General features: G+C 37.7%; 1 protein-coding gene across 5 annotated transcripts in view; it reads left to right on the top strand.

Moving 5' to 3' along the window:
* The window catches only part of WAPL (WAPL cohesin release factor), a 70517-nt gene extending 48561 nt beyond the window's left edge, over positions 1 to 21956 (top strand). For 4 of the 5 annotated variants that reach the window (XM_057421494.1, XM_057421496.1, XM_057421497.1 and 1 more), the window contains 12 exons: positions 797 to 908; positions 5984 to 6211; positions 11451 to 11562; positions 12776 to 12873; positions 14474 to 14550; positions 15800 to 15975; positions 16276 to 16391; positions 17003 to 17164; positions 18403 to 18610; positions 19774 to 19862; positions 20944 to 21039; positions 21419 to 21956. In XM_057421494.1, coding sequence (XP_057277477.1) covers positions 797 to 908; positions 5984 to 6211; positions 11451 to 11562; positions 12776 to 12873; positions 14474 to 14550; positions 15800 to 15975; positions 16276 to 16391; positions 17003 to 17164; positions 18403 to 18610; positions 19774 to 19862; positions 20944 to 21039; positions 21419 to 21484 — 1540 coding nt within the window. In that variant the 3' untranslated portion in view covers positions 21485 to 21956. The remainder of the gene's footprint in view (positions 1 to 796; positions 909 to 5983; positions 6212 to 11450; positions 11563 to 12775; positions 12874 to 14473; positions 14551 to 15799; positions 15976 to 16275; positions 16392 to 17002; positions 17165 to 18402; positions 18611 to 19773; positions 19863 to 20943; positions 21040 to 21418) is intronic. The other variant, XM_057421499.1, reaches the window with a different exon arrangement.
* The last annotated feature ends 1675 nt before the right edge of the window (positions 21957 to 23631 follow it).

The following is a 23631-nucleotide window of genomic DNA, read 5'->3' on the forward strand; positions in this document are numbered from 1 at the left end:
CTTGTTCTTTAAACACCACACTGTATGAATCTTTCATAGTAAGATTCCTCAATAGATTCCTGATTGCAGAATCATTTCCACATTATTCCCCATTTAAAAGAAAACTATTTTTAATAGTCTACATGTTGCACTGTGCTAGAAATGGCAGGCAGCTTGCTAATAAAACCAGGGGAAGAATTCTGCTATTAAAATAGAACTGTTATTCTGATCACTGATTAGACTAATAGATTTATCATATTTTTCCCAAAATCTGCAGTTTTTCAATCAACAGTGAATACAGCAATAAATATTAAAAATGTTTGAGGTTGGTGTGGTTTTTTTTTTGTGAAAGTATTGTCCAGCATAAGCGGGACTAATTAACTAGATAGATAACTGTTAGATAGCGAGGGAAGCTCACATTTACAACTTTTCATAATGCTTTGATCCATAATAAACTCTCCTATGCCTCTAAATCAAACTTTGTACTTAATTCATGAACGTTTGTTTTTCAGTTTAACTGTTTTAAATTATTTCAACTTTTGTTTGAAAGAAGCAAGTTCAGGGTACCCTTTGAAATTCTGTTTTTAGCCAGCGTTAAAATAGAGCAGACGTAGTTTGGTGCTGGTAAGCAGCAGTTGAATAAAATGCTGCTCTGTGCACCAACTACAAACTTGCCTTATACAAACTTTAGAAGAAACATCCTAACAGAGTTTGTCAGGGCTTGACATGGTCAGCCACAGTCTGTAGACTTGTTTAGCTGCCGTATTCGTAAATGTGCCCATTTTAGTTGTTCTCATCCAGAATTCATTTTCTTTAGTGTAATCAGCTTGGCGACAAAGTGCGCCATGCCCAGCTTCCGAATGCATCTGAGAGCACATGGGATGGTGGCCATGGTTTTCAAAACACTGGATGATTCCCAACACCATCAGGTATGGATATCTTGTACATTTCATTAAAGTCTGGTCATATTTGTCTACTTTATATGAATTTTGTGTACGCATAATACAAGGTCAAGCATCCAGTATAGTGTGCATCTGTGACCAGTGGTTTTGGTTTTGAAATCTGTAGTGAAAAATAAGAGCGCTTACGTTCCAATGACAGATTCCGCTTCCACTGTAATGTGCTGCTGGGTTTGGAAATTCTTTTGTCAAAAAGACATTTTAGCTATTGAAAAAAAAACCAACATACTGTGCTTTGGAATGCTATTTTCTTTTAAGCTTTTTTTTTAATAGTTTTATTGTTGTGTTTATAATTTCTTTCACATAAAATATTTTTGAAAGGAATCCTTTCTCCTTTTATTTAAAGATGGCTCTAAGTGCTCTTCTCCAGACTTGCTTGTATGTGAATTACTGCCTTTTCTGTAGCTGTTGTGGGGCATTTTTTATGTCCCATGCTTGTTTCCTTGAACAGTGCTGTAATTGCAGTTGTAGGATGCTTTGAGTGTGTTCAGTATTCTATGGTTTATCTAGGAAAGGTAAATTTTAACTGCTTATGGTAACATGTCTTGAGAGGCAAAATCTGAAGCAGTTTGGAGTGTCCTTATCAACTTTACAAGTTCAATTCAGTTGTAATAGAAGATGCTTCTTGCAGGTGATAGTATTTTTCCAGGGGTTGGAAACTGTGCCTCTGTGGGGTATCCCTTGAGGTATTGTTACAAAAGCTGAACATAGGAAATGTTACTTGAAGTGGGTAGTAGATGCGTATATCCAGTCAGCTCTATTACTTGTATTTAATAGCTCTGGAAGAATGACATACAATGCAGAAGGAAGCTTTGCACCCACAGAAATAGATATTTAAGAGATTGTATTTGACATCTTACTGTGGGTGGGGGAAAAAGCTGTAGAGCTTTAAGTAACTTATTTAGAATAATAGCTGCTTTTCTATCTCCTTCAAAAATTAGCAGTGGTTAACTGTAAAACACAGGAACCAGGTTCAATGCATTTGTTACTTTGTGAGCTGTCAAAATAGTGCCAAGTGATACTAGAAATAAATGAAGTACAGTCACAGTATTTAGGACAGTTGCCACCACTGAGTTGCGGGAGATCTGCAGAGGACAGCTCCAGTTCCTTGGAAAATGTACAAGTCTGCTGGGTGTATTTTTGGCTGTCTTTTGACAGTTACCATTATTCCTTCATTTTCAAAAGAACTAGCACATACAGTTCAAAAGGAAATTGCATGCTATTATTAGTCTGCAGTAACAAGAAGCATTGATTATATTCACTATTTTCAGTGTATCTGATGAAACGCTTCTTGTCAGAGGGGGGAAAAGGTAGTAACATTTTAGTATTGTTACAGTGCATTCTTGATGCAGGTTATACAGTATTATAAAATTATTGATTTATCAAAATACTATTAAATGCTAAAGTATCTCTACTGACAGTATATGCTTCAACAGTGACTCCTGTATAAGCTTGCTGTCTCTATATACTGCTCTTTTGTTCAACAATTATTTCACTAACATTTTAACTTGTTTAAATAGGAATTTTTCCATGAAATCTCAGTGCAGAGTAACTCACTAAATAACACATGGCTTAAATGCATTTAAGTTGAATAAGGACTAGGCAAAAAAAAAGTATAATTATTTTGTTAATATTTTCTTTAAAGTATTTTGGAGATGGGAAGACTGGCATGGTGACAGGGCTAATGGAAACAAATATGTACATATACTGCATTGATTGTACTTTTACAGTGGAATAGACTGAGAAAGTGGGGGACTTTCATATTTCCATAAGAATATGAAATAGCAGTTGCTGAGGTATTTTGTAACCAGCAAGGAAAGCAAGCTAACCAGTTACCTTACTGAGCTATGCCCAAAGTATTTACATGAATATTACTCCTTCCACCAAATTTTTCTGGTACATTTGTCTTTAAGCTGCAGTTTCAGTTTTTAACTGACTGTCTCTCCAGGTATGCTCTAAAAGCTTTGGAGTACGAGTATCATTTTTAATCAAAAATGATGTCCTCACTGTAGCTGTCAGTAGTTCAGCACAGAAATGTGGTTTTGTAATGCCTTCAGCATGTGAATAATTATAAAAAAAAAGTGCATTAAATGTAGTGCTGAACCCTAGAAAATAACCATCTGTTCCCAGAAGTTGGGAGTATAAATAGAACAAGCAAGGGAAGACAAGGATGAGAGTGGGTGTAAATGGTCTGCTGTTTCTGGAGTGTATGTTCAACTAGGATGTTTTCCTGAATTCAGTAGAAGTATGGATTGTAACTCCATAGTTAGATGTGCTGTAAAATTTCTGTCTAGAGTAAATCCTATTTAATTTACTTTTTTTTTTCTCTCCACATTTGTCTGGAAGTAGAATGTGTTTTACGCATCTTAAGGAATAGAGTAGGAAGAAAAAAAAAACAAACAAAAATGAGAGAGCTTCACTACTGCCCAACGGTGGGATTTTGAGGGTATGATTTTGTTCTGGGTTTGTTTGGGTGTTCGTTTTGGTTTTATGTGTTATTCCCCACGCAGAATTCTGTGTACTCTAGGGCATGAGATAGGGTTTTCATAAACAGTTAACCACATTGTCTAACACAGAAGATCAGAGCAGAATGTAGAGATGTTATATTCAAGGTTAAACTAGCTTTCCTCTGGAGACTAGAGAAAAATCTGTTTTAGAAAACCCCTATCACTGGCATGTAGCTGAAGGTTGTTCTACATTATAAGCACCATTCACTTTTGAAGTCCTTGTTTTCCTTACATGAAAGTCGTTACTTTTCTTATAGGAAAAACAGGAATTTTCCTATTGCATGTAAGCATTGGGAAGCTTAGTGGCCTGATTCGCCTTCTGTATACGTGCTGTTGCAGGAACCTAGTTCGTGTTACACCTAGCTGTTTCAGTCCTTGCTTTTCAGGCAGTCCTTTTGTAGCCTGAAACCTTCTGTGTAATGTCTTAGTCCCCTGCTTAGGTCCCTTCTGATTACATTTAAGTATCTTAAAACCTGGGTGGAAGGTCTGAAGAGAAGTGTTGGCAGGACCTATGCGGGGAGAGAACCATTACTCTCTTCATAATAGTAAATTGAATTGTAAAGAAGGGAGCCTAGGACAAGCAAGGGCTTGGGTACAGAGGCTTACAAAGTGAGTCTGGTTGCCCTTATTAAACTCTGGAATATCTATAAAGCGTTTCTGAGTAGTGATCCAAGAGCAGTCTGACTTCCTGAAATGCCTAAATATTGGCAGCCCAGTTTATAAATTCAGCAGTTTCCCTGTATTAATTTTTTTTTGGGGGGGGGGGTGGCTAAGTATTATTTTATGTTATTCTATTATTTTCCATTCACTGGAATGCATGTGCTCCTATATCCTGCTTTAAGAACAGCCATTTGGAAGGAGCAGAGTTGTCTTCCAGGAACCTGAATTTTCTTGCAGTTTATGCCAGTTGCAACTGAATCCAGAAGAAACGATTTCTATAATTAAAACGATAAAATTGCAGGGTTTATTGGAGAAAGTTAATAGAAATTAAGTGAAAAAAATGTATACCCTGTCTGTGTAGACAAGCCACATAGATTACTTTCTGCCCTAGACCTGCAAAGGCTGGAGGAGTGATACTCGCAGCTAAGGATTTTTTTTTTTTTTAATTTTTGTAACATTTTGTCTTGAGGTTTTATTCATGAAAGGAGACATAGATTTGGAAAACCTTGCATCCTTCCTTCAGTGTTCCAAATGTGTCTTTGGTAGTTAGTCTCTGTTCACCTGAGGGTTTCCTTGATTCATAGAGGAAGGAGTTTTAACATAGCTTTTGCTAGACTATCAGCTGTCTAATCCTGTTTTGGAAATGCTGATACTGCTTAATATGACTTGCTTCTAAAATAAACAGAAGCAGCTAACGATTGGTTTGGTGCTTGGTTGAACTGTAAACAAGATGTTAATCTGCATGACACAGGAATTCTGCTCTTTCCTGTTGAGCTGTGCAACATTCACGTCCCAGAATTGGTTTGTCTCCATATTTTAATTTGCTTATTACAGAAAAAATGGAATAGGTGCATAAAGCACGTTGAACCCAGAAAGACACACACATACACACCCCACCCCACTCCCAGCTTTTTTCCTCCAGATACCATCAGAGGTTTCTGAAAGTAGTATATCCAGCACAACTCAGTTCTCCATGAACATTTCTCCTCTTTACTGTAACTTGGAGCTCACCTGGATGGGTGAGTTCTCAGTGCAAGTGCTGTACTTACCAGCACTAGGGACGGATAGCTTTGCATTGATCTCTTCACTGTCATTTGCCCCTTCCTGACAGTTGCCTTCTGCCTTTGCATTTCTGGATACTCATGAAGAAGAAATTTAATTCCTTCTTGAAGAAGGACTTGAGTATTCTTTATCCAGTAAGATGTGTATATACCAGTTCTGTGTAAGATAGGGGTGATCAAGATAATGCAGGGGCAAGCTGGCTTGTACTCTGTCTTGCTTCTAAAAAGCAGAATTCCACTGGTAGTTAGATGTGTTTATGCTGGAAGGATTTGGCTGAACTACTGATGAACAGACCTGTTTGGCAGAATTGGAATGTGTGTCACCAGGCACTTTGTCCCCCACCCAGTTCACATGCAGACACTGTCCCCACCATCTCTGTATTTTCTGGTGCTGTCACCAGCTTATCCCATCAAACAAGAATGTTCACCTACCTCACCACGTACCCTGTGCTTTTCACTTTGTTCCCCTGCCATCTGTCTCTTTTCTACAATACTGTGTTTCTGGAGTTACCATGTCTTACTCTCTGCAGCACTGAGCCCCTTAAAAGTAGAAACCCCTGCTTTTCTACTAGGGTTTTGTAAATGTGTTAAGTGATTTATGTCTCGGTTGTTTTGCTTAGAAGAATGCATTAGTAACTTGCTAGAAGGAATCAACATAAAACAGTAAGTACTCATGCAAGTGCTAGCGTAGATTTGGACTTGCCAGGCTTTTTCTTTTGTAAATCTTTGTTTATTAAAAGTTGAAAAAGGTCTGCCTAATGATTCCTAAAACCTGTTTTGTTTGGTTTTCTTTTTTCCTTTCCTCTCCCAACCCAAGAATTTGTCCCTTTGTACAGCAGCTCTAATGTACATTCTGAGTAGAGATCGTTTGAACATGGATTTAGACAGAGCTAGTCTAGATCTGATGATACGGCTTTTGGAATTGGAACAAGATGCTTCTTCTGCCAAGCTGCTGAATGAAAAAGACATGAATAAAATTAAGGAAAAAATTCGAAGACTGTGTGAAACTGTTCACAACAAGCATCTTGATCTGGAAAACATCACGGTGGGTATCATGCTTTTATTTGAAAGCTTTGGCAGTAGTGCATTGCTTAATAAAATGGAACTTGCAAGCAGCACCCTTAATTTTGTATCTCTCAGCTGTGAGGAGTCAGGACATTTTGTCTGTGTTTTATGTATACTCAGCACTGCAAGTATCATTGTCTTTAAATCTTTTTTTTTTGTTTCTAAAAGGCTGATTTTCTTCAGCGGTTTGATTCGCCATTCACCCCTGCTAAGGGTAGCTATTTAAAGGTAGCAATTGACAAGATGTAACATCTTAACCATGGGTTTAAAAGACCACGTTTAGGTTATTTGAGTCTTGTTTCATTGCCTAAATATTGCATATACATTCACAAACAGTGTGGGCTCTTACTTGGGAATAAGAGCATTGTGTATTAAATTGAAAATGTGGTGCAGGTCCTCACATTAAAAATAAAAATACTTGTCCAACAGACACTGATTTCTCTGTGCCCAGAGTGTGGTGGCAGGTCTGTTGATTATAAATGTGGATGGTTCTTTTTTCCTTCCTTTCTGAAACATACTTGTTTTTATGAATGTATCTTCAGCTGCAGCAGAGTGAACTGGTTTTGTTTAAAAATAAATTTGGCCATGCTAGCGGCAAGCTAGCTTGAAAAACAAAGGGTAAGTTGCAAGTCTTTTTAAGAGTATATTTGGAGAATTGATGACGGATTGACTAGATGAGTGGTCATAAATGGCAAAAATTAGTAATGTGGTTTTGCTTTCACCGTATTTCATTATAACAGATGTCGGTATGATCTTAATTTCTTAATATCTTGTAATATATTCTTTTAATGTTTTAAAGGTTCTTACTAGGTTTTTGCCATTCTTAATTTAATACTTAATGACCAACAGGAGAAGCTTCTGATTTATTGTTTATGAAGTGAGCTTTTCAGAGCTTTATCTCTGCAAATAATGTTTCAGCTCCTGTCAGTAATCTGCAGTTAAGATGGTATTCCATTTTAGGTTAGATTAAAAGATGACATGACTTATTGAGCTGCCATTTTCTTTTGCAGGTTTTGTGACTTTTTTGTCAGTTTAGGAAGAGTTTGGTTGGTTTTGGGTGTTTTGTTTTTTTTTTTTTTTGGTTGGTTGGTGGTTTTTGCAGTGGTGGTGTGGTTTTTGGTTGGTTTCTTTTCCTAAAAAAAACAATCTAGCTACAGAACAGTTGAATTGGTATGAAAAGTCAGTATTACGTAGTAGTAGAGAGAGCTGAATTTTGGGGGAGAGAGATAATATTGATGACAGTTCTTGTCTCCAAAATGATTAGCAAGGTTAAGGGAGAATTGTTTCAGAGTACCAGTTTTAGACTTGTTTACTGCAAACCTATGAAACATGCACATGCAGGTAGGTGGCTTGTATTAATTTTCTGGCCTTGCAAATCTGCAAATGAAGAGTGAATTTGAAATTATTTTCTCTGCTTTCAGCTTACTCTCTGAATTCACTGAATACAATCTCAAGATACTGACACAGAGTGAAATTTGTTCTCCAGGTGGGGATCCGCTAGGAATTGATATTATCAGTGTCTTCTTTCAGTGCTGTTTTGGCACCAAAGGCAACTCATGTTGCTCACAGTCTGAGTGCCAGGGTATCTTTTGCATTATGAAATGTAAGACGCTCCCTTTACTAAGCATGGAACTACTGGTACAGGTTCCTCATTGCCAAAGCATCCAGCCACAGACCTCTGTCTCCTATTTTTTTCTCATATTCATAATCTGAGCTAGCCTGATGTTTTTCTATGAACTGTAATTCTGTTCTTGCGTTTTTCTTAGGCATGCATTTTAAAGAGAGAGGATGTGTTAAAAGAGACTCTGTCTTGTGAGGAAGCTTTCCATTAGTAAAAAGTAGTATTATCACAGGCCATCAGTTTAAGCTGTTTGGTTCTGGGGGGTTTTGTGTTTTGTTTTTTTTTTTTGCTTGGTTGGTTATTTTTCTTCTTGGGTCATCTTTATTCCTTAAAATTATGTCGAGCTGTTGTGAATGTGTTGAATACTGTAGTACCTCACAGATGGACACTGGTTCCCTCCTAGCTGTATTATCTAGAATCATTATAGAATCATAGAATAGTTAGGGTTGGAAAGGACCTCAAGATCATCAAGTTCCAACGCCCCTGCCATGGGCAGGGACACCTCACACTAAACCATGTCACCCAAGGCTCTGTCCAGCCTGGCCTTGAACACAGCCAGGGGTGGAGCATTCACAACTTCCTTGGGCAACCCATTCCAGTGCCTCACCACCCTTACAGTAAAGAATTTCTTCCTTATATCTCACTTGAACTTCCCTTGTTTAAGTTTGAACCCATTACCCCTTGTCCTGTCACTACAGTCCCTAGCGAAGAGTCCCTCCGCGTCATCCTTATAGCCCCCCCTTCAGGTACTGGAAGGCTGCTATGAGGTCTCCACACAGCCTTCTCTTCTCCAGGCTGAACAGCCCCAACTTTCTCAGCCCGTCTTCATATGGGAGGTGCTCCAGTCCCCTGATCATCCTCGTGGCCCTCTTCTGGACTTGTTCCAAGAGTTCCATGTCCTTTTTATGTTGAGGACACCAGAACTGCACACAATACTCCAAGTGAGGTCTCACAAGAGCAGAGTAGAGGGGCAGGATCACCTCCTTCGACCTGCTGGTCACGCTCCTTTTGATGAAGCCCAGGATACAGCTGGCTTTCTGGGCTGCAAGCGCACACTGCCTGCTCATGTTCATTTTCTCATCGACCAATACCCCCAAGTCCTTCTCCACAGGGCTGCTCTGAATCTCTTCTCTGCAGAGATTATGTAGTGTTTAGAGAATATATGCAAGCCAAATGAGATGGTTAGGTTCTCTTCCAGTTTTTGATAGTAGCAACGTTAAGTTGAGCCAATAATGAACTTCATATGTAGAAGATAGTTGCTTTCACTTAGGTCTCTGTCATGAAATATAATAACCAATCTCTCTTTTTGTACCAGATGACGTGCAGAAAATGCTAACAGGAGTGCAGATCTTCTGGGGGTAAAGATTTTTGCTTTTCAGACTCAGACATACCCACTGAGGAGTAGAAGGATTGCAGGAGATGTTTTGATAACTCCAGTTTGTTCCTAACCACTTGCACCTTTTCTTTCTGAATCTTACACTGATCCAAGAATGATGATCAAGACTGCCCATCTCTTTCCACAGTGTTGTTCATGTGACCATCTACGAGTTAGATTGGTCTAACTTTTGAGTACTCTAGCAGGTATTCAAAGGGTTCTGGTTTCTAGACAGTTATGAACTTTAAAAAATGTAAATGTAGAAACTGAACATTCTCTGGGGGTTGAATTTTTTCCAGGTTTTTTGTTTTCTGGCTTAGAAGATAAAACCTGAAGAGCTCAGCCCTTGTTTTGGCAAATGGCACTTGTGTGTCAGTTGGAGTACGCCTCTCTCTGTAGCTGATGCTTGCGGCTACCTCCTCTCTGTTGAATTGTAATGAAAATCTTCAGAAGCAACTTCTCTTTTCTGTTGGTGAAAGAGGTTATTCTGGCTTTCACTCTCAGCACAAGGCTGAAAGCTTAAGGGATCCATGTTTTGAACCTTGGTGTTAAAATTTCATAGTAATTGACATAAAAATTGGATAGAATAGATTATACTTTCCTCTAAAGCAAAAGGGTTACAAGATTTTATTAAAAAAAATAAATCGTGTTCTTAATGCCCACTAGTATAAATATCAAATTATCTTCTTCTGAAGTGTTTTTGAAGTCTTTTTGCCCTTTGGCAGGAAACTAAGCACCGTATTTTGAATGTTGTGTGGCCTTTGAGCTTTCATGGTGAAGATATTTAGGAAGTTAACTTAATCTTTTGTAGGTGTTAAGATGTCTAAAGAGAAGTTCAATCATATTCAATCTGCTTTAGGTTATGCATGATTTCAGATATCCATGTTACAACATTTTCAAGCTCAGTCTATGAATTTGAAGGGAGTCATCTACAGAGGATGGGGAGGCTTCATAGAGCTAGGGATCTGTCAAAATGCAGTCTTCCTGTTTTCTCCCCTTCTCTTTCAAAAAGCTTTCTCATTTGGTTGGCTTCAGAAGGGAAATTCTCCACCCATTGCTTAAAATATTCTCATCTCCTTTAGCATTATGCTTTTAACTTACAGCTTTTAAAAATGCGAGGTTTTGGATCTTGTTATCTCCCAGTGATGAGATGAACTGTAACCAAGCGTGTTTAGTTTCCATCATGTGGGAAGACTGTGAGGGGCTGTTGGCAATTAAAGGCGGTTAGCAGTTTCCTGGGTGGTGGAACAGTTGCAAGAGTAACTGCAGCTTTTGTCTTTGCTTTGTGATAGGGAATTGAAGTGCTGCTGGCACTGGGAGGAATGAGCCACCTGTTGCAGATATTCTGCTGTTGTGTTCTCCCCCACAACACTGTTCATGATGCAAGACACTTCCATTTAGATTGGAGAAATGCTGTTACTAACTGTATGCTCATGAGTGACCATGTGCTCCTAAAAAACACAAGTGGCTAACTTTGGGTGGTAACTCTTCATCAAGACTAATCTTCAACTTTCTTTTCCTCCTTGAAAATCAGTATTTTGAGAATAAGGAAAGCAGCTGAAGATGTTGGGGGGCTCATACAATTTATAACTTGTTTTTCCTAGACAATGGAGTGTTTACTGGAGCCTGGTGAGTATTGTTATTCCCAGGAGGTGCTGAGGTTTGAACTGGTATCCTGGAATGTACTGCACAGCTCAGAATAAGCACAGCCCTCCTTGAAGCAGTACCAATCAAATGCATCAGGGAGGGAAGTTAACTTAAGAGTAGTTAAATTCAGTTGGCTTTTATGAGATCTTACAGCTTCTTCTCTGACCTTTCATTGCTATATTTATGTACCATAAATGAAGTTGAGTTTATAGTAGTGTTCACTGTGGCTTTTCTTGTGTATTTTTCCTGCCTGATTTGTCCATTTCCTTCCTCCACTTGTTTCTTTTGATAACAGGAGAAGTGGATGGAAGGAGTCTGCTTAGGTCTGCTTAGTCTGCTAAGCTATTAATAAAATCAAGAAAAAGTTGAAAAACCAAAGTACCTTTTTATCTGTACCAAGTAATTTCTTTGATATGTATATTTTTCCATCCGTTCTTGCTCCCTCTGGTGGTTGTTCTACTCAGAACCCATAGCTTCCTTTTTATGGTTTTTATGTGACGTGTGTTTGTATGATTCGATACATTGACTAAATCTGCTTATGATGATCTCACTAATTCTGGAACCTAATTCTTTCAGACCGGGCATTTGGCAATGGAGACATTACTGTCTCTCACCTCGAAACGAGCTGGGGACTGGTTTAAAGAAGAACTGCGACTTCTCGGTGGTCTTGATCATATTGTAGATAAAGGTATATTGGAGCAGCTGCGTTGGCAGCACAGAAAATTAGTGAATCTTACTAAGGTGTCTGCTATTTTAAATATTCTTTTTCTGTGGTTAAAAATAGAAACGTGTTTTTCTGAGCAGTGTTAAAAAATAAAGTACATTATTTGATATCAGGTCACTGGCAAATTAATTAGTGACTTTAATCAGTTGCATGTGGGATTGAAGGTAGGTTTAAGGTTAAACCGAATGTGTATAGTGTTGCATATAATGTGTGGTTTAAGCTTAGGATGCATACTAGTGTGTTACATATCTCTGTACAGCACATGAATACAGCACACTTGTTAGAGTAAAAATCTCCTTCACAGTCTTCTAGAATTATTTTCAGGCCTGATTAGTCAGCCCTTTAAGAAGAAATTGTGGGGTTTTGTTTCCATATTTTCATAAAGTTATGCCTTGGTTAGGTTTTTTGGATAGCCTCTCACAGACAGAAAAAAGGACATTTATAAAATGAACTCGAGCTGAGCAAAGCTTCATCTTAAACAGGCAGAGGGACAGGCAGAGGAAGGACTGAAGAGATGAAAGCATTCAACTTGCACATGGTTTCAGATGTCTAAAGTGTGGGGAGAGTGTGCTTGCTGTATTGTTTTTTCTCTTCTGCAAAACGCTGCATTACAGTTAAATAACATAGTTGTGTGCTATACAGTCTCTTCACTGTCAGCAGAAAATAAAATACATACATAGGTTATTCACAGCAACAACCATGAACTTGTACAAGTCAAAATTAGCATCATAGAATGGTTTGGGTTGGAAAGGACCTCAAGATCATCCATTCCAACCCCCTGCCATGGGCAGGGACACCTCACACTAGGCCATGGTGTTCACGGCTCTGTCCAGCCTGGCCTTGAACACCGCCAGGGATGGAGCATTTACCGCTTCTTTGGGCAATTCATTCCATTGCCTCACCACCCTCACAGTAAAAAACTTCTTCCTTATATCTCACTTGAACTTCCCCTGTTGAAGTTTGAACCTGTTACCCCTTGTAAAGGTTTTGTTTTATTTACTTGGAGAAACTAAAGGCTGTGGAATGCTGGTCATGTCTTTGTTGTTTCCTCATGGTACTCTTGTGAAGTGCAAAACAAGGTTGAGAGCAGCTCTCTGAGTAGGTAGGTAGGTAGTTTGTATACTTTGCATTTGAAGACCTCTTATTGATAGTGGAAAACAACTCTTTTGTTGTTTAGTTAAAGAATGTGTGGATCACCTGAGCAGCGATGAAAATGAAGAGAAATTGGTCGCTTCCTTATGGGGTGCAGAAAGATGTTTACGGGTCTTAGAAAGTGTGAGTATGAACAGATGGATTGCATGCCTGAAAACCTCCTTTTCTGAAGCAGACCTTTGCAGTGTTACATTCTTTCAATGCACAGTTGCATAACAACCCTATGATGTTGGTTATTTTTTTATAGAAGATACTGACTTTCTGATGTTGCTCATTGTTCCTGGAGTGTTTGCCTGAAAATTTCTTTTACCCTTTTGTATGTATGTACAACATTGCAAGCTTATTTTTTATAAGAATAACCATGTAACATGATGTTTTCCTTCAGAAAGCTGCTGTTTATAGATGTTTGTTTTCAAGGCATGGGTTTGACGCTTGGATCATTATGGAAGCAGTATTCTCTTAGAAGCAATAAATCAATGTATATTTTAAGAATTGCTTCTTTTGCAGATCAGCTGGCTAAGTGCTGAAAGAGAAAACTGCCCTGAAAGTCACACTAGTCCTGTAGTCAGTTGAGCGTGTATATTGAGACAGTAAATGTTTGTTATGACAACTTTGTTCAGAATTAAAATACATGACACTTTTGTAGTGCTTAATTGACAGGAATGGTAAGCATATGCTTCTCTGCCATTCCTTGTTTTGCCGAGTTTCATATTTGTTACTAGTGTGTCTCTTTTTGCATTGTGATATGGTAACCAAGCAGGAGAGTGTTGTGATATTTTAATGGTCCATCTCTATGCATCAGAAAGTGACATTCACGTTCAGAGTACAGGTTGATGAATCTCACTGAACACCTTAAACCCAAGTTAAAGGGCAAATAGCTTCAGTGGTAACTTGCTTCCTTCACTAAAACAGAAGGACAGACTCAAAAGATAGTGTAAAGGTAAGCAAAAAACCTAACGAGTATGGACAATTGCTGAACTACTAATTCAGAGGTGCCTGCTTAAAAATGAATGGCACCTAACTCTACCTGTCTTCAGAATAGCGAGAGGAAAGTTTACACATCTGATTTCTGCTTTCCTACTTGGTAGATGGAACTGACAGGCAACAGTAGGTAGAAGAGCATTGTTCAGTGGTAGGATATTCAGAATTGAACTTGGGTGGTTTGTGATGTAGTAAGTTCCTTAGGAACTTGGAAGAGATGGCAGAAATCAACACACCAAATCATGCAAATTTAAGAGAAGAACTTCTACTGTTTCTGGAAGTTGATTCTGAATTTCAGTCAAGGGAATCAAGGAAAAACTTGATTTTTATGGCTGGATGTGTAATAAGCTCTCAGAAGTGAAGTTCATGCCAAGTCCTAAAAGTAACATTATGTATATAATTGTATTCAGTGTTGTGTTTTTTATATATATATATATATATATGCACACATACACATATATATTTAGACACACACTTAGGACATTGTAGTCCCAGGATATAGATTCAGGGTGGTTCTTTGGCAGAACATTCTGCCACATGGTGCCTGTACTTCCTGCATCAGGGAAGATGGTTTCAGTGCAGTTTTGTGTGACAAGATAAAAACTGCAAGGACATACTGGAAAATAAAGCAAAGTTTTACACTGGATAATAACCCAAGAAATATAGAACTGATTAAAGTGCTGTGGTAGTGGAAGGGAATGCTTTTCTTTGTATTTCTGATACTATTTTTTCCTCTTTTTAGGTAACTGTGCATAATCCAGAGAATCAGAGCTATCTGATAGCATACAAAGACTCGCAACTCATAGTATCCTCAGCTAAGTAAGTTGTAACAAAAAGGCAACTTTGCAGAGGCACTGCACGTAATAGGGGGAAAAAAAGCAGAATATAATTGTTATACCATAAGATTGTAGGGGAGGAGGGGGAAAACAATTTCCGCTGTTGCTTTTCATTAAGTAATGCTAAAACTAATTTAGATGAGGGTGTGGGTAATTGCCTGAACGCTACCAGTATATAGTGCTGCTATTGTTGGTTCTGTAGAAGCTGCAAACTGTAGATTCAGCTCCTTCTGTACCAAGTTAATATGAACACAGAAGAGGGCAGTTGACAAGCTATGCTTATTTATTGTGTTTTCATTATGCTTAAGCGTTTCTTGAAATGGAGTGTAACAGAAATGATAGTGTAACTAAAAACGGTGAAAATTTGTTCTTGGGTGTTCTCCCTGGCAAAGATGCCTCTACAAACCCACCTCTAACCCATTTATCAACCTGGATGAGGTCTCAGTTTACTGGCAGAGGTTGTATCCCACTTGTACTGCTCTTCGTAAGAGAACAAATGAAGTTGAAAAGTTGACTCTGCAGACCTCATTGGAAACATAATGTCATGGCTATATGTTACATATTTGGAGTATTTCTTTAAATAAATAAATACGCCCAAAAAAAAACCCAAACAAAAACCCACCAAAAATTCCCAGTTTACTGTTATTTAGACCAGTATGTATTTTTGACATTTTTAGTCTTGTTTGTAATTAAAAGCAGTGTTTTCAGTTTCATATCAAGCTAATGTCATGCAGCAGAATCATGCCTGTGGTCCATTACTGTTTGAGATTAAGATTTTACTGCTAGGAAGTCACATGACATTTATTTCTTGCAGAATGGCAATAGGTCTGAGGACAGAACAAGAGAACATTGAGATAACCCTGTCAGAATAATGTTGTGCATTGATGTCAGACAATATGAGAGGCTGGGTGCGTAGGGGAAGGAGACCTTTTCTAAGGCCATGTGATGGAGTTGGAAAGAAAAATTAACTTCTTTTCTTAATCTCAAAATGATAAAGCTCTAAGCCACAAAGCTTTCCTGATTTTTGTTTTCACAATTTCAGTTGAGCTCATAAAAGACTTTATAAGCGGTAAGTTTATTATCTCTCCCATGGACAGGGCATCTGGGCATCAGAAACATTCTGCCTAAGCTCTGTATTTGATTTTTATTTTTTTCCCCTGGTGAAATGAATCTAAAAGTGTAATGTCCTGTATGTTGTGGAGGTAATTTTGTTCTGCATCTTCTTCTTGCAGAGCACTGCAGCATTGTGAGGAGTTAATCCAGCGGTATAATCGTGCTGAAGACAGTATCTGTTTACCAGACAATAAGCCTCTGCCTCACCAGAATGTAACTAACCATGTGGGTAAAGCAGTGGAAGACTGTATGAGGGCCATCATTGGTGTCTTGCTCAACCTGACAAACGATAACGGTAAAACAAAAATAATGTGCATATTTGGAGTTAAAGCATCAAATAAACCATTAATGTAAACCCCTTTCTTATACTCACTATGGTCTTTCCATGTGCAGTGCAATAAAGCAGTTATATAGGGTGGATGCCTGCCTAATCAGTAATTTGTCTTTGCAAATAGGATGAGTCGTTACAAGTTTTAAGATGCGAGGTTTGGCTTAGAGAGTCCCATTTACCTCTAGGGCCAGGTTTTTATCAATCTGCTTCCAGTTGTGAAAAGGAGTATTTTCAAAATTGAGCCTCTAAACTCTTTCTTTACAGAATGGGGTAGTACAAAAACAGGTGAACAAGATGGTCTGATCGGCACAGCTATGAATTGTGTGCTTCAGGTTCCAAAGTTCCTACCTCAAGAACAGAGATTTGATATTCGGGTGCTGGTAAGCTGTTGGTTTTGTTACATTAACAGGAAATGATCTGCTGCTTTCTTGTGCATTTAACTACTCTGGTTACAAATTAAGGAGCAGCCTCTACAGTTTTAATTAACCATATATGTACACTTAGTGAGGCACTGTAAAGATTTGGTGGTGAGTTCTAATAATTTTCCCTGTGGTAGGTGAACAAAGGTTTAACTAATAAATCTGTGAACTGCCTAATTTTCAAATGTCTTTGCAACTCAAAAATACTGTGCCTGTTTGAGAGAGAGGCTTTGTCAAATTTACCTCAGCTTATCTAAAGTGGGTCTGTGTAGCCTAAGTAGCAGTAGTGAAATTGTGAATGTGAAGGAGTCTTTTAAGAATACAAGATGAAGGTTGGACACCTGAATCCCTAATCTATAAATCAAAGTTCATCTTTAAATGTTGTCACGTTCTCATATACAGGGATCTCAGTTTTGCCTCATTTCTTTAAATCCTAATCCCTCTGTTTATCAAACTGTTTTGTAGAGGTCTAGGTTATGTAGCTTCAGAAAGATGTGGCTGAAAGAAGACGTTTATCTGGATAGATCTTTTTAGCTATTTTTCATGTGTGTAATCCTCTCCAATTCTTGCAGGGATTGGGTCTGTTGATCAATCTAGTAGAATACAGTGCTCGGAATAGGCACTGTCTTGTCAATATGGAAACATCATGTTCTTTTGACTCATTCTGTACGGGAGGAGGAGATGATAGCCTAAAGATAACTGGGCAGATTGATGCTGTTCAGGCTTTAGTGCAGGTAAGAAATGTGTTTTTATGGTAATAGTTAACCATTTCTCATCAGACTCTCAAGGAAAAGGGAAGGGAAAAAGAATTCAGCAGTGAAGATTTGTCAGAATTTTCTTGCTGTTTAGTATTATGAGTAATACAGCATAGTGGGTGCTGTTCACTTTTTCAGTACTGTACATTACAGAAACAGCTTTCCTGGTAGAAGACAGTGGAATCATTATTACAGCATCTAAATGCTGCTCTCGTGCTCCATAAAGCTGTCTTGTTCCTATGCAGTTTATTTCTAGTTAACTTGTTCCTAAATGGGTTACTTTTGTTAAAATTGTAAACTACTGTTGTTGTGCTTTGCTTCCACAGAATATTTTTTAAATACCATCTTTTGGGGACTCTGCAACTTTAATTTAAAAAATAATTAAGTATCATGGTTTATAAGAGCAATAAGCTATGGATATACTGGTTCTGTGTGTAAAATGGCATTCTTAAATGTTGTCTTGACTAACTTGGTGGTGGATTTCTTTTTTTAACAATTTTGGTCAATGAGTTCCACCATGCAAACCCAAATAAAAGAACTGAAAGGAAATTTCAGCATTCTTATTTCAGTTGAGATAATTTTATGAATGCTTTTAGTGGTTCTTTTATTTAACTATGTGAAGTAATTGTCCAGCAGCAGACCAAAAAAAATCAACAATAAAAGTATTTAATATCTTAATGTATACAGCTCAGCAAAGCAATGTTTAAAGCTGATAATTATGTGGCTTGGATAATAATTCACAAGATACAAGTGCACAATACGAGATTGCTGGTTCGGTCACATCCTTGATGTGTCATTTTATATTACGCTTTCGAATTTTTGTGTTGTTATCTATGAAAGGAAAAGAGCAGTAGGGATACTAGCATGGAGAAGAGGGAGGATTGATAGAGAACAAAAATGGGCAAGAAAATATGGCAACCTTTAGTCTTCAAGCTGTGTCTTGAAGACAATGATGAAACATTTTATGATGTCCAAGAGGAGCCTGCCAACTAGTTCAACACTGGGGTGGGAGAGAGGCCTTTTCTGTAGAGCACAGCCTTTGTGTAGGGATAAATGATGTTTTCTTTTGAAGAAGAAAAGGCTGTTGTTAAGAAAAGTATTGAAGGCCTACTGTATTAAGGGGTGAATTGTGATGGGGGAATCAACTTTGAAGTGTTAAGTCAATGTGTTTAGGGTTTAATTTATAATGGAAATTGTCCTGAAATTTTCCCCATTAGCTATTTCTTGAGTGTGAGCGTGCGGCTCAGCTGGCTGAGAGCCAGACAGACGAATTGATTAAAGAAGCTCCTACTGCTCAGCATGATAAGAGTGGGGAATGGCAAGAGACAAGTGGAGAGATACAGTGGGTCTCCACAGAAAAGCCAGACAGCACTGAAGAGAAAGTTAAGAAGGAAGAAGATGATGAAGAACTTGATCTTAATAAAGGTGCGTTGTCTGGTTGTGATGAGCTCAGAAGAGGCAAAGAACTCTGTGACTGCATAAATTCCCACCTTGTTCTCTGCTTCCTATCTACATGCAGTCTCTTGGGCTGAGATTTCCTCAGCATATCCCCCAGGTGAAACTTACAGATCATGAATAGGAGCAGTTCAGAGCTGAAGCATGAGAAGTGGAAGAAGCTATGCTGCTTTTTATCTTCTTACTAGTACCTTCCTTCTGTCAGTTCCTTCTTAAAGTTTGGTTGGTTTTGTTTTGGTTTTTTAGGGACATTCTGTGTAAGAAATATTCTGGAACGGGTGGCTTTTTGGCCTTTATCATATTTTCCTGAAACATTCCTTGAAAGTTGCCTGCCTTAATCTTGGTTTTCAGTGTATCATGGCCTGTTCTTGTTTCATGCTACTTTTAGGGGTTCTTTTCCTCCTCTCCCTGTTTGCACGTATGATGCTTCTGTCCCTGTTTTTTTTGTCTTGACTTCTCACTCCATTGGTGGTATCTCAGGTACCTGTGTAATGCCTTAATGTGCTGCATCTTTGGTAGTTTGTTCCAGGAATTTGAGTATCATTAAGTCAAGTAGTTTGTCTCTGGAAAATATATCAGGCCTCCTTGTTTAATCTTCTAATAGTAACTGCAATGTATTACTTCTAATAGTGTTTTGAATTTCTGTTAGTAGGTGTGGTGTATTACTTTCTCCAACCTGGCTTTATATCCTTCCTTCTTTTTGTAGCTCCATGAACTGGTGTCTTAGCTATTTGTAGTTTGCCCCAAAGTGCCGAGTCTTTAGGAAAAAGTACTATCACTGTTATCCTTAGTACAATAAACTTCATTTGGTGGAAGTGTTACTGGCTTATAGTACCCCATGAAACATTTACATTCGTACTGTTGCGTGTTAAACATACAGTTGCACATTAAAATCACAATTAAGAAAACACTGTACAGTGCAATATGTTGAAAGTGAGTGAACACTGGTTTTCAGTTCAAGAACATGCAGCTGAGTTAGTAAGTACAGAGTTTGCCTGATTCTTGCCTCTGAAGTCTTAGTCCAAAAGCTCATTTTGTTTGAGAAAAAAGATTTCTGAGAAGTGATAATGAAAGATTGTATTTGATACCAGCTGCTTAGAGAACACAATACACTCAGTTGTCTCTCTTTACAGCTCTTCAGCATGCTGGGAAGCACATGGAAGACTGCATTGTGGCCTCCTACACGGCATTGCTTCTAGGCTGTCTCTGCCAAGAGAGTCCAGTAAGGGAATAAGTCAATAACTTGTTCTTAAAGTCCGGTACAACTTTTACTGTAATAATTCGCAGTACTGAAGTGGGTTTATTGAATTAGGCTTTCATGTGAGCTAGTACCTTAATGAAGCTACTCTGATGTATACAGCTGTGTGAGGATTCTGTTCAAAGTCAATTTTCTGAATGGAAAAAAACTGTTGGAATTGAATATTTAACATCTTCTGCCCCTCTCCCCTTCACTGTTAGTCTTAGCCAGCACATGTACTTACTTCAGAAAGGCAAAACAAAACTGGCTCGCCTGTTCTGTAATTATAAAAGCTTGCTTTATTTTTCAGTAGTTTCAGTAAGGAAGGTAATGTCAGACTTGTTTATTCTTTTTCTGTCAGTCTACTTTATTTTTTCCTCCATTGAAATTACATGAAATTGTGTATGTCCATGTTAGTTGAAAATGATTGTCTCAGATTGGAACTGCATAACAGATAGCCAAAGTTAAAATTTAATACAGAACTCTTAATAGTTTTGTAAACTCTGTTAAATACATGCTGAAATGAAAATGAGCTTGAGCCCTGCCTTCAGGCATATCTAAATTTACCATGATGGCAGTAATGTTCTTTAACACACTGTTCTGTACCTTTTGGCTGACCAGCTTCCGTACAGTTTTGGTGTTTGGATTGATACTGACAATAAATTTAATAATCATAGAATAATAGAATAGTTAGGGTTGGAAAGGATGTTAACATCATCTAGTTCAAGTCTTAACAATTATAAAGGGAGATTCTCTCCATGTCAGGAGTGATCTGGTGAGGTTTCTAGTTCATGACAATCTCATAGGCCCTGGGGAATTCTGGTGGTGGTACTGAACTGGAAGGCAAGGGGGGGGAGAAAAAAAAAGGCAGATTTTTAGCAGTTACTATTTCCTGGAAGCAGAAACATGAATATTGCTCGAGAGAATTAAAACACAGAGATGACAGCAAAAGCTATCTTAATAATGCTGTGAATCTACTTGTCTTATTGTATCTCACATGCAGAGTAGCATAGTTCTGTGTCAGAAAAATATTTCCCAAATTATAATAGATTGTTTTATTTCATAGATCAATGTGACTACTGTGAGGGAGTACTTACCTGAAGGGGACTTCTCAATAATGACTGAAATGCTCAAAAAATTTCTCAGTTTTATGAACCTTACTGTAAGTAATATATATTTTAAATTGATGTATGTAGATATTTTTGTAACTGTTTTTGATAAATAGTCCATACATTTTAGCAGCATTTAACATTTTCCCGTTTATGGCCTTAGAAGAGCACAGGGTAATTTTTCTGTTCTTTAAATACTGAAAACCCAGTTGTTTATCATTATTTTGGTAGTAAATGCAGTGGAGCTACTTTCATTCCAGTTAATTGCCACTGGTCAGGAAAATGTTTCTGAATCCTCTGCCTGAACTGAATAGCTCTTACTGATACATAATTTTGTGTACTGAAATTCTGAAATGAGCATAGCTTTCAGATATTTTGAAGAGGTTTTACAAATGCTTGTTTGTTACTTCTGTTTTCTGTTACATTTTCCAGTGTGCTGTTGGAACAACAGGCCAGAAATCTATCTCTAGGGTGATTGAATACTTGGAACACTGCTAGATACTTAACTTCCGCTGCAGGCACTCTAATGCTGGAGCTACCCTTAGACAAAAGAAGAAGTCATGAAAGAAGTCCTTGAAGGATATACCAAGAGCATTCATCTGTGTTATTCGTGTTTGGATTTTTAAGGCTACCTGGTCTCTTAACCATGCATTCAGCATTTTCTAAAAGACAGTTACTACATCAATCTGCAACTATCAAAAATGAGGGGAAAAGGTTCTAAGGAAAGTAAATAAAGAACCCATGCTGTTTATGATGCAGTGCAGTATTTAAATATTTTTTGGCAGGGTTTACCCTCCCTATCTTTTTTTTTCTTGCTTTGTTCGTGACAAGTTTCAAGGGGGAAAAACTTGCTGCTGATAGTGCAACTGCTGTTTACTGTTGAGCCACTGTTTCATGCCAGCCAGGTGCAAAGGCAGCTTAGCTACTGAGGTATCAAACAAATGTTCTAATAAAGAAGTTCTGGACAGCAGCACCTCTCCTATTTGAGTTTAATTTGCTCTTGCTTTTTTTATTACTAGAGTATTCCAAAATCATAAAAATATAAATTTTTAAATACTTTTGTGATTTTAACTACTGTCTATATTTAAAATTTGTTGGAATCCAAAGAGGTGAGGATTGGATAGTTTATTTTTTATACTGTTTTGATTGAAATTAGGTTGTTGAACTATTTCTCAGTTCTAAAACTATCACAGCCCATGTACTGTAAACTGGTAGACCGTAACACTTTGTAGTTCTGAGAAGCATGCGAACCCATAAACACACAAAGCCATTTGAGGGTATGTTATCCACAAAAGAAAGAGTAGCTGTAAGAAGTTGTGCCCTGTTCAAAAAAGGAGGGGAAAAAAAAAAACAAAAAAGTTGTTTGGTTTTGGGGGTTTTGTTTTTTTTTTCTTTTTAAGGTATTAAATCCCAGGGTAGCTTGCACTTCTAATAAGCAAAAGCTTGGAAATGCTGTTTTGTTTTAAGGAAGCATTCAAGGTGTATTTTGTAATGCTCAGTACAAAGAATTCGGATGCTTTAGGGGGACGAATTTTACAGAAGCTAAAACACCGAAGGGGATTAATGTTCCTAGCTGACATAATCTTTCTATTTCATTCTTCTGAAGTATGACAGAGTTGAAATGCATACAACATAAAGCCTTAAATTGCTGATATAGCTAAGATTTTGTTCAGTCTGAGGTCTAGTTCACAGCAAAGCATTGTGTTTGAAGACTGAAGTGGAACAAAGAATCCCAGAAAATACATGAATTTTTTTTTTAAACCATTTTTTCTTGCACTCATTATTCAGACCGACAGAATTGGTAATTATTTTTATTAAGGTGGTCTTGAATATTTGCAGACTGTTGTGAGATCTGCTTCATCAACATTTTTAAGTACCTGTATAGGTAGTTACATCATGTTATTCCATGAAATTTGTGAAACTTGAAGCCATAAAAATATTAGTTCTATGTATAATGAGGGGGAAATAACAGGAAATCTAACCTGCTTTTAGATCTTGTGTTATCTCCATGTATAAAGTTAAGAACTTGTGCTTTTGTATCAGTGCCAGCTGTAAATTTTTTACATACAGTGGCTGCCTTCTATGTCTTCCTATTTTTGATAATGCAGATTGTTGGGAATTCTGTAAGGAAGTAACTGATTAGCGGCAAAAATCCTATGTTGGTCATACTTTTTTGCGTTTTCTCTCATCACCTTCTAAAACTTAGTGTACCAGTGTAACTTAGAAAAGTGTTTCAGGTTGTATTCCCCTTTCTTTAAAATAAATAAATCTGTATTGAGAGAGGAACTTCATGTAAATTATCTGCATCAGAAAGAAATGGTTGAATATTTTGCCCATTTAGTTTTCTGATTTTCAAGATTGTCACTTATAACAGGATTTCAAATTGATTATGTAGTTTTCCGTGGAGAGAAGACAAGAGAAAATACAATGCATATGTGCTGATGGGGGAAAGCAGGGACAACTACCTTTCTTTGTTACACTGGTAATTGTTTGGGATTTGATTTACCTCAGTGTTTAACAGTTTTTTTTCAATGTAACTAATTGTCAAGCACTGACAAATGCAGATTATTTCTTTTTTTGAGGGTGGGGGGAGAAATCACCCTGTGAACTGCAGTGCTTTTTGTGTGTTAGACCCTCAAATAACT

Source organism: Pezoporus wallicus, unplaced genomic scaffold, assembly GCF_028554395.1.
Source record: "Pezoporus wallicus isolate ANWC-B61680 ecotype Strahan unplaced genomic scaffold, APGP_CSIRO_Pwel_v1 contig_4816, whole genome shotgun sequence".
Lineage (NCBI taxonomy): Eukaryota > Metazoa > Chordata > Aves > Psittaciformes > Psittacidae > Pezoporus > Pezoporus wallicus.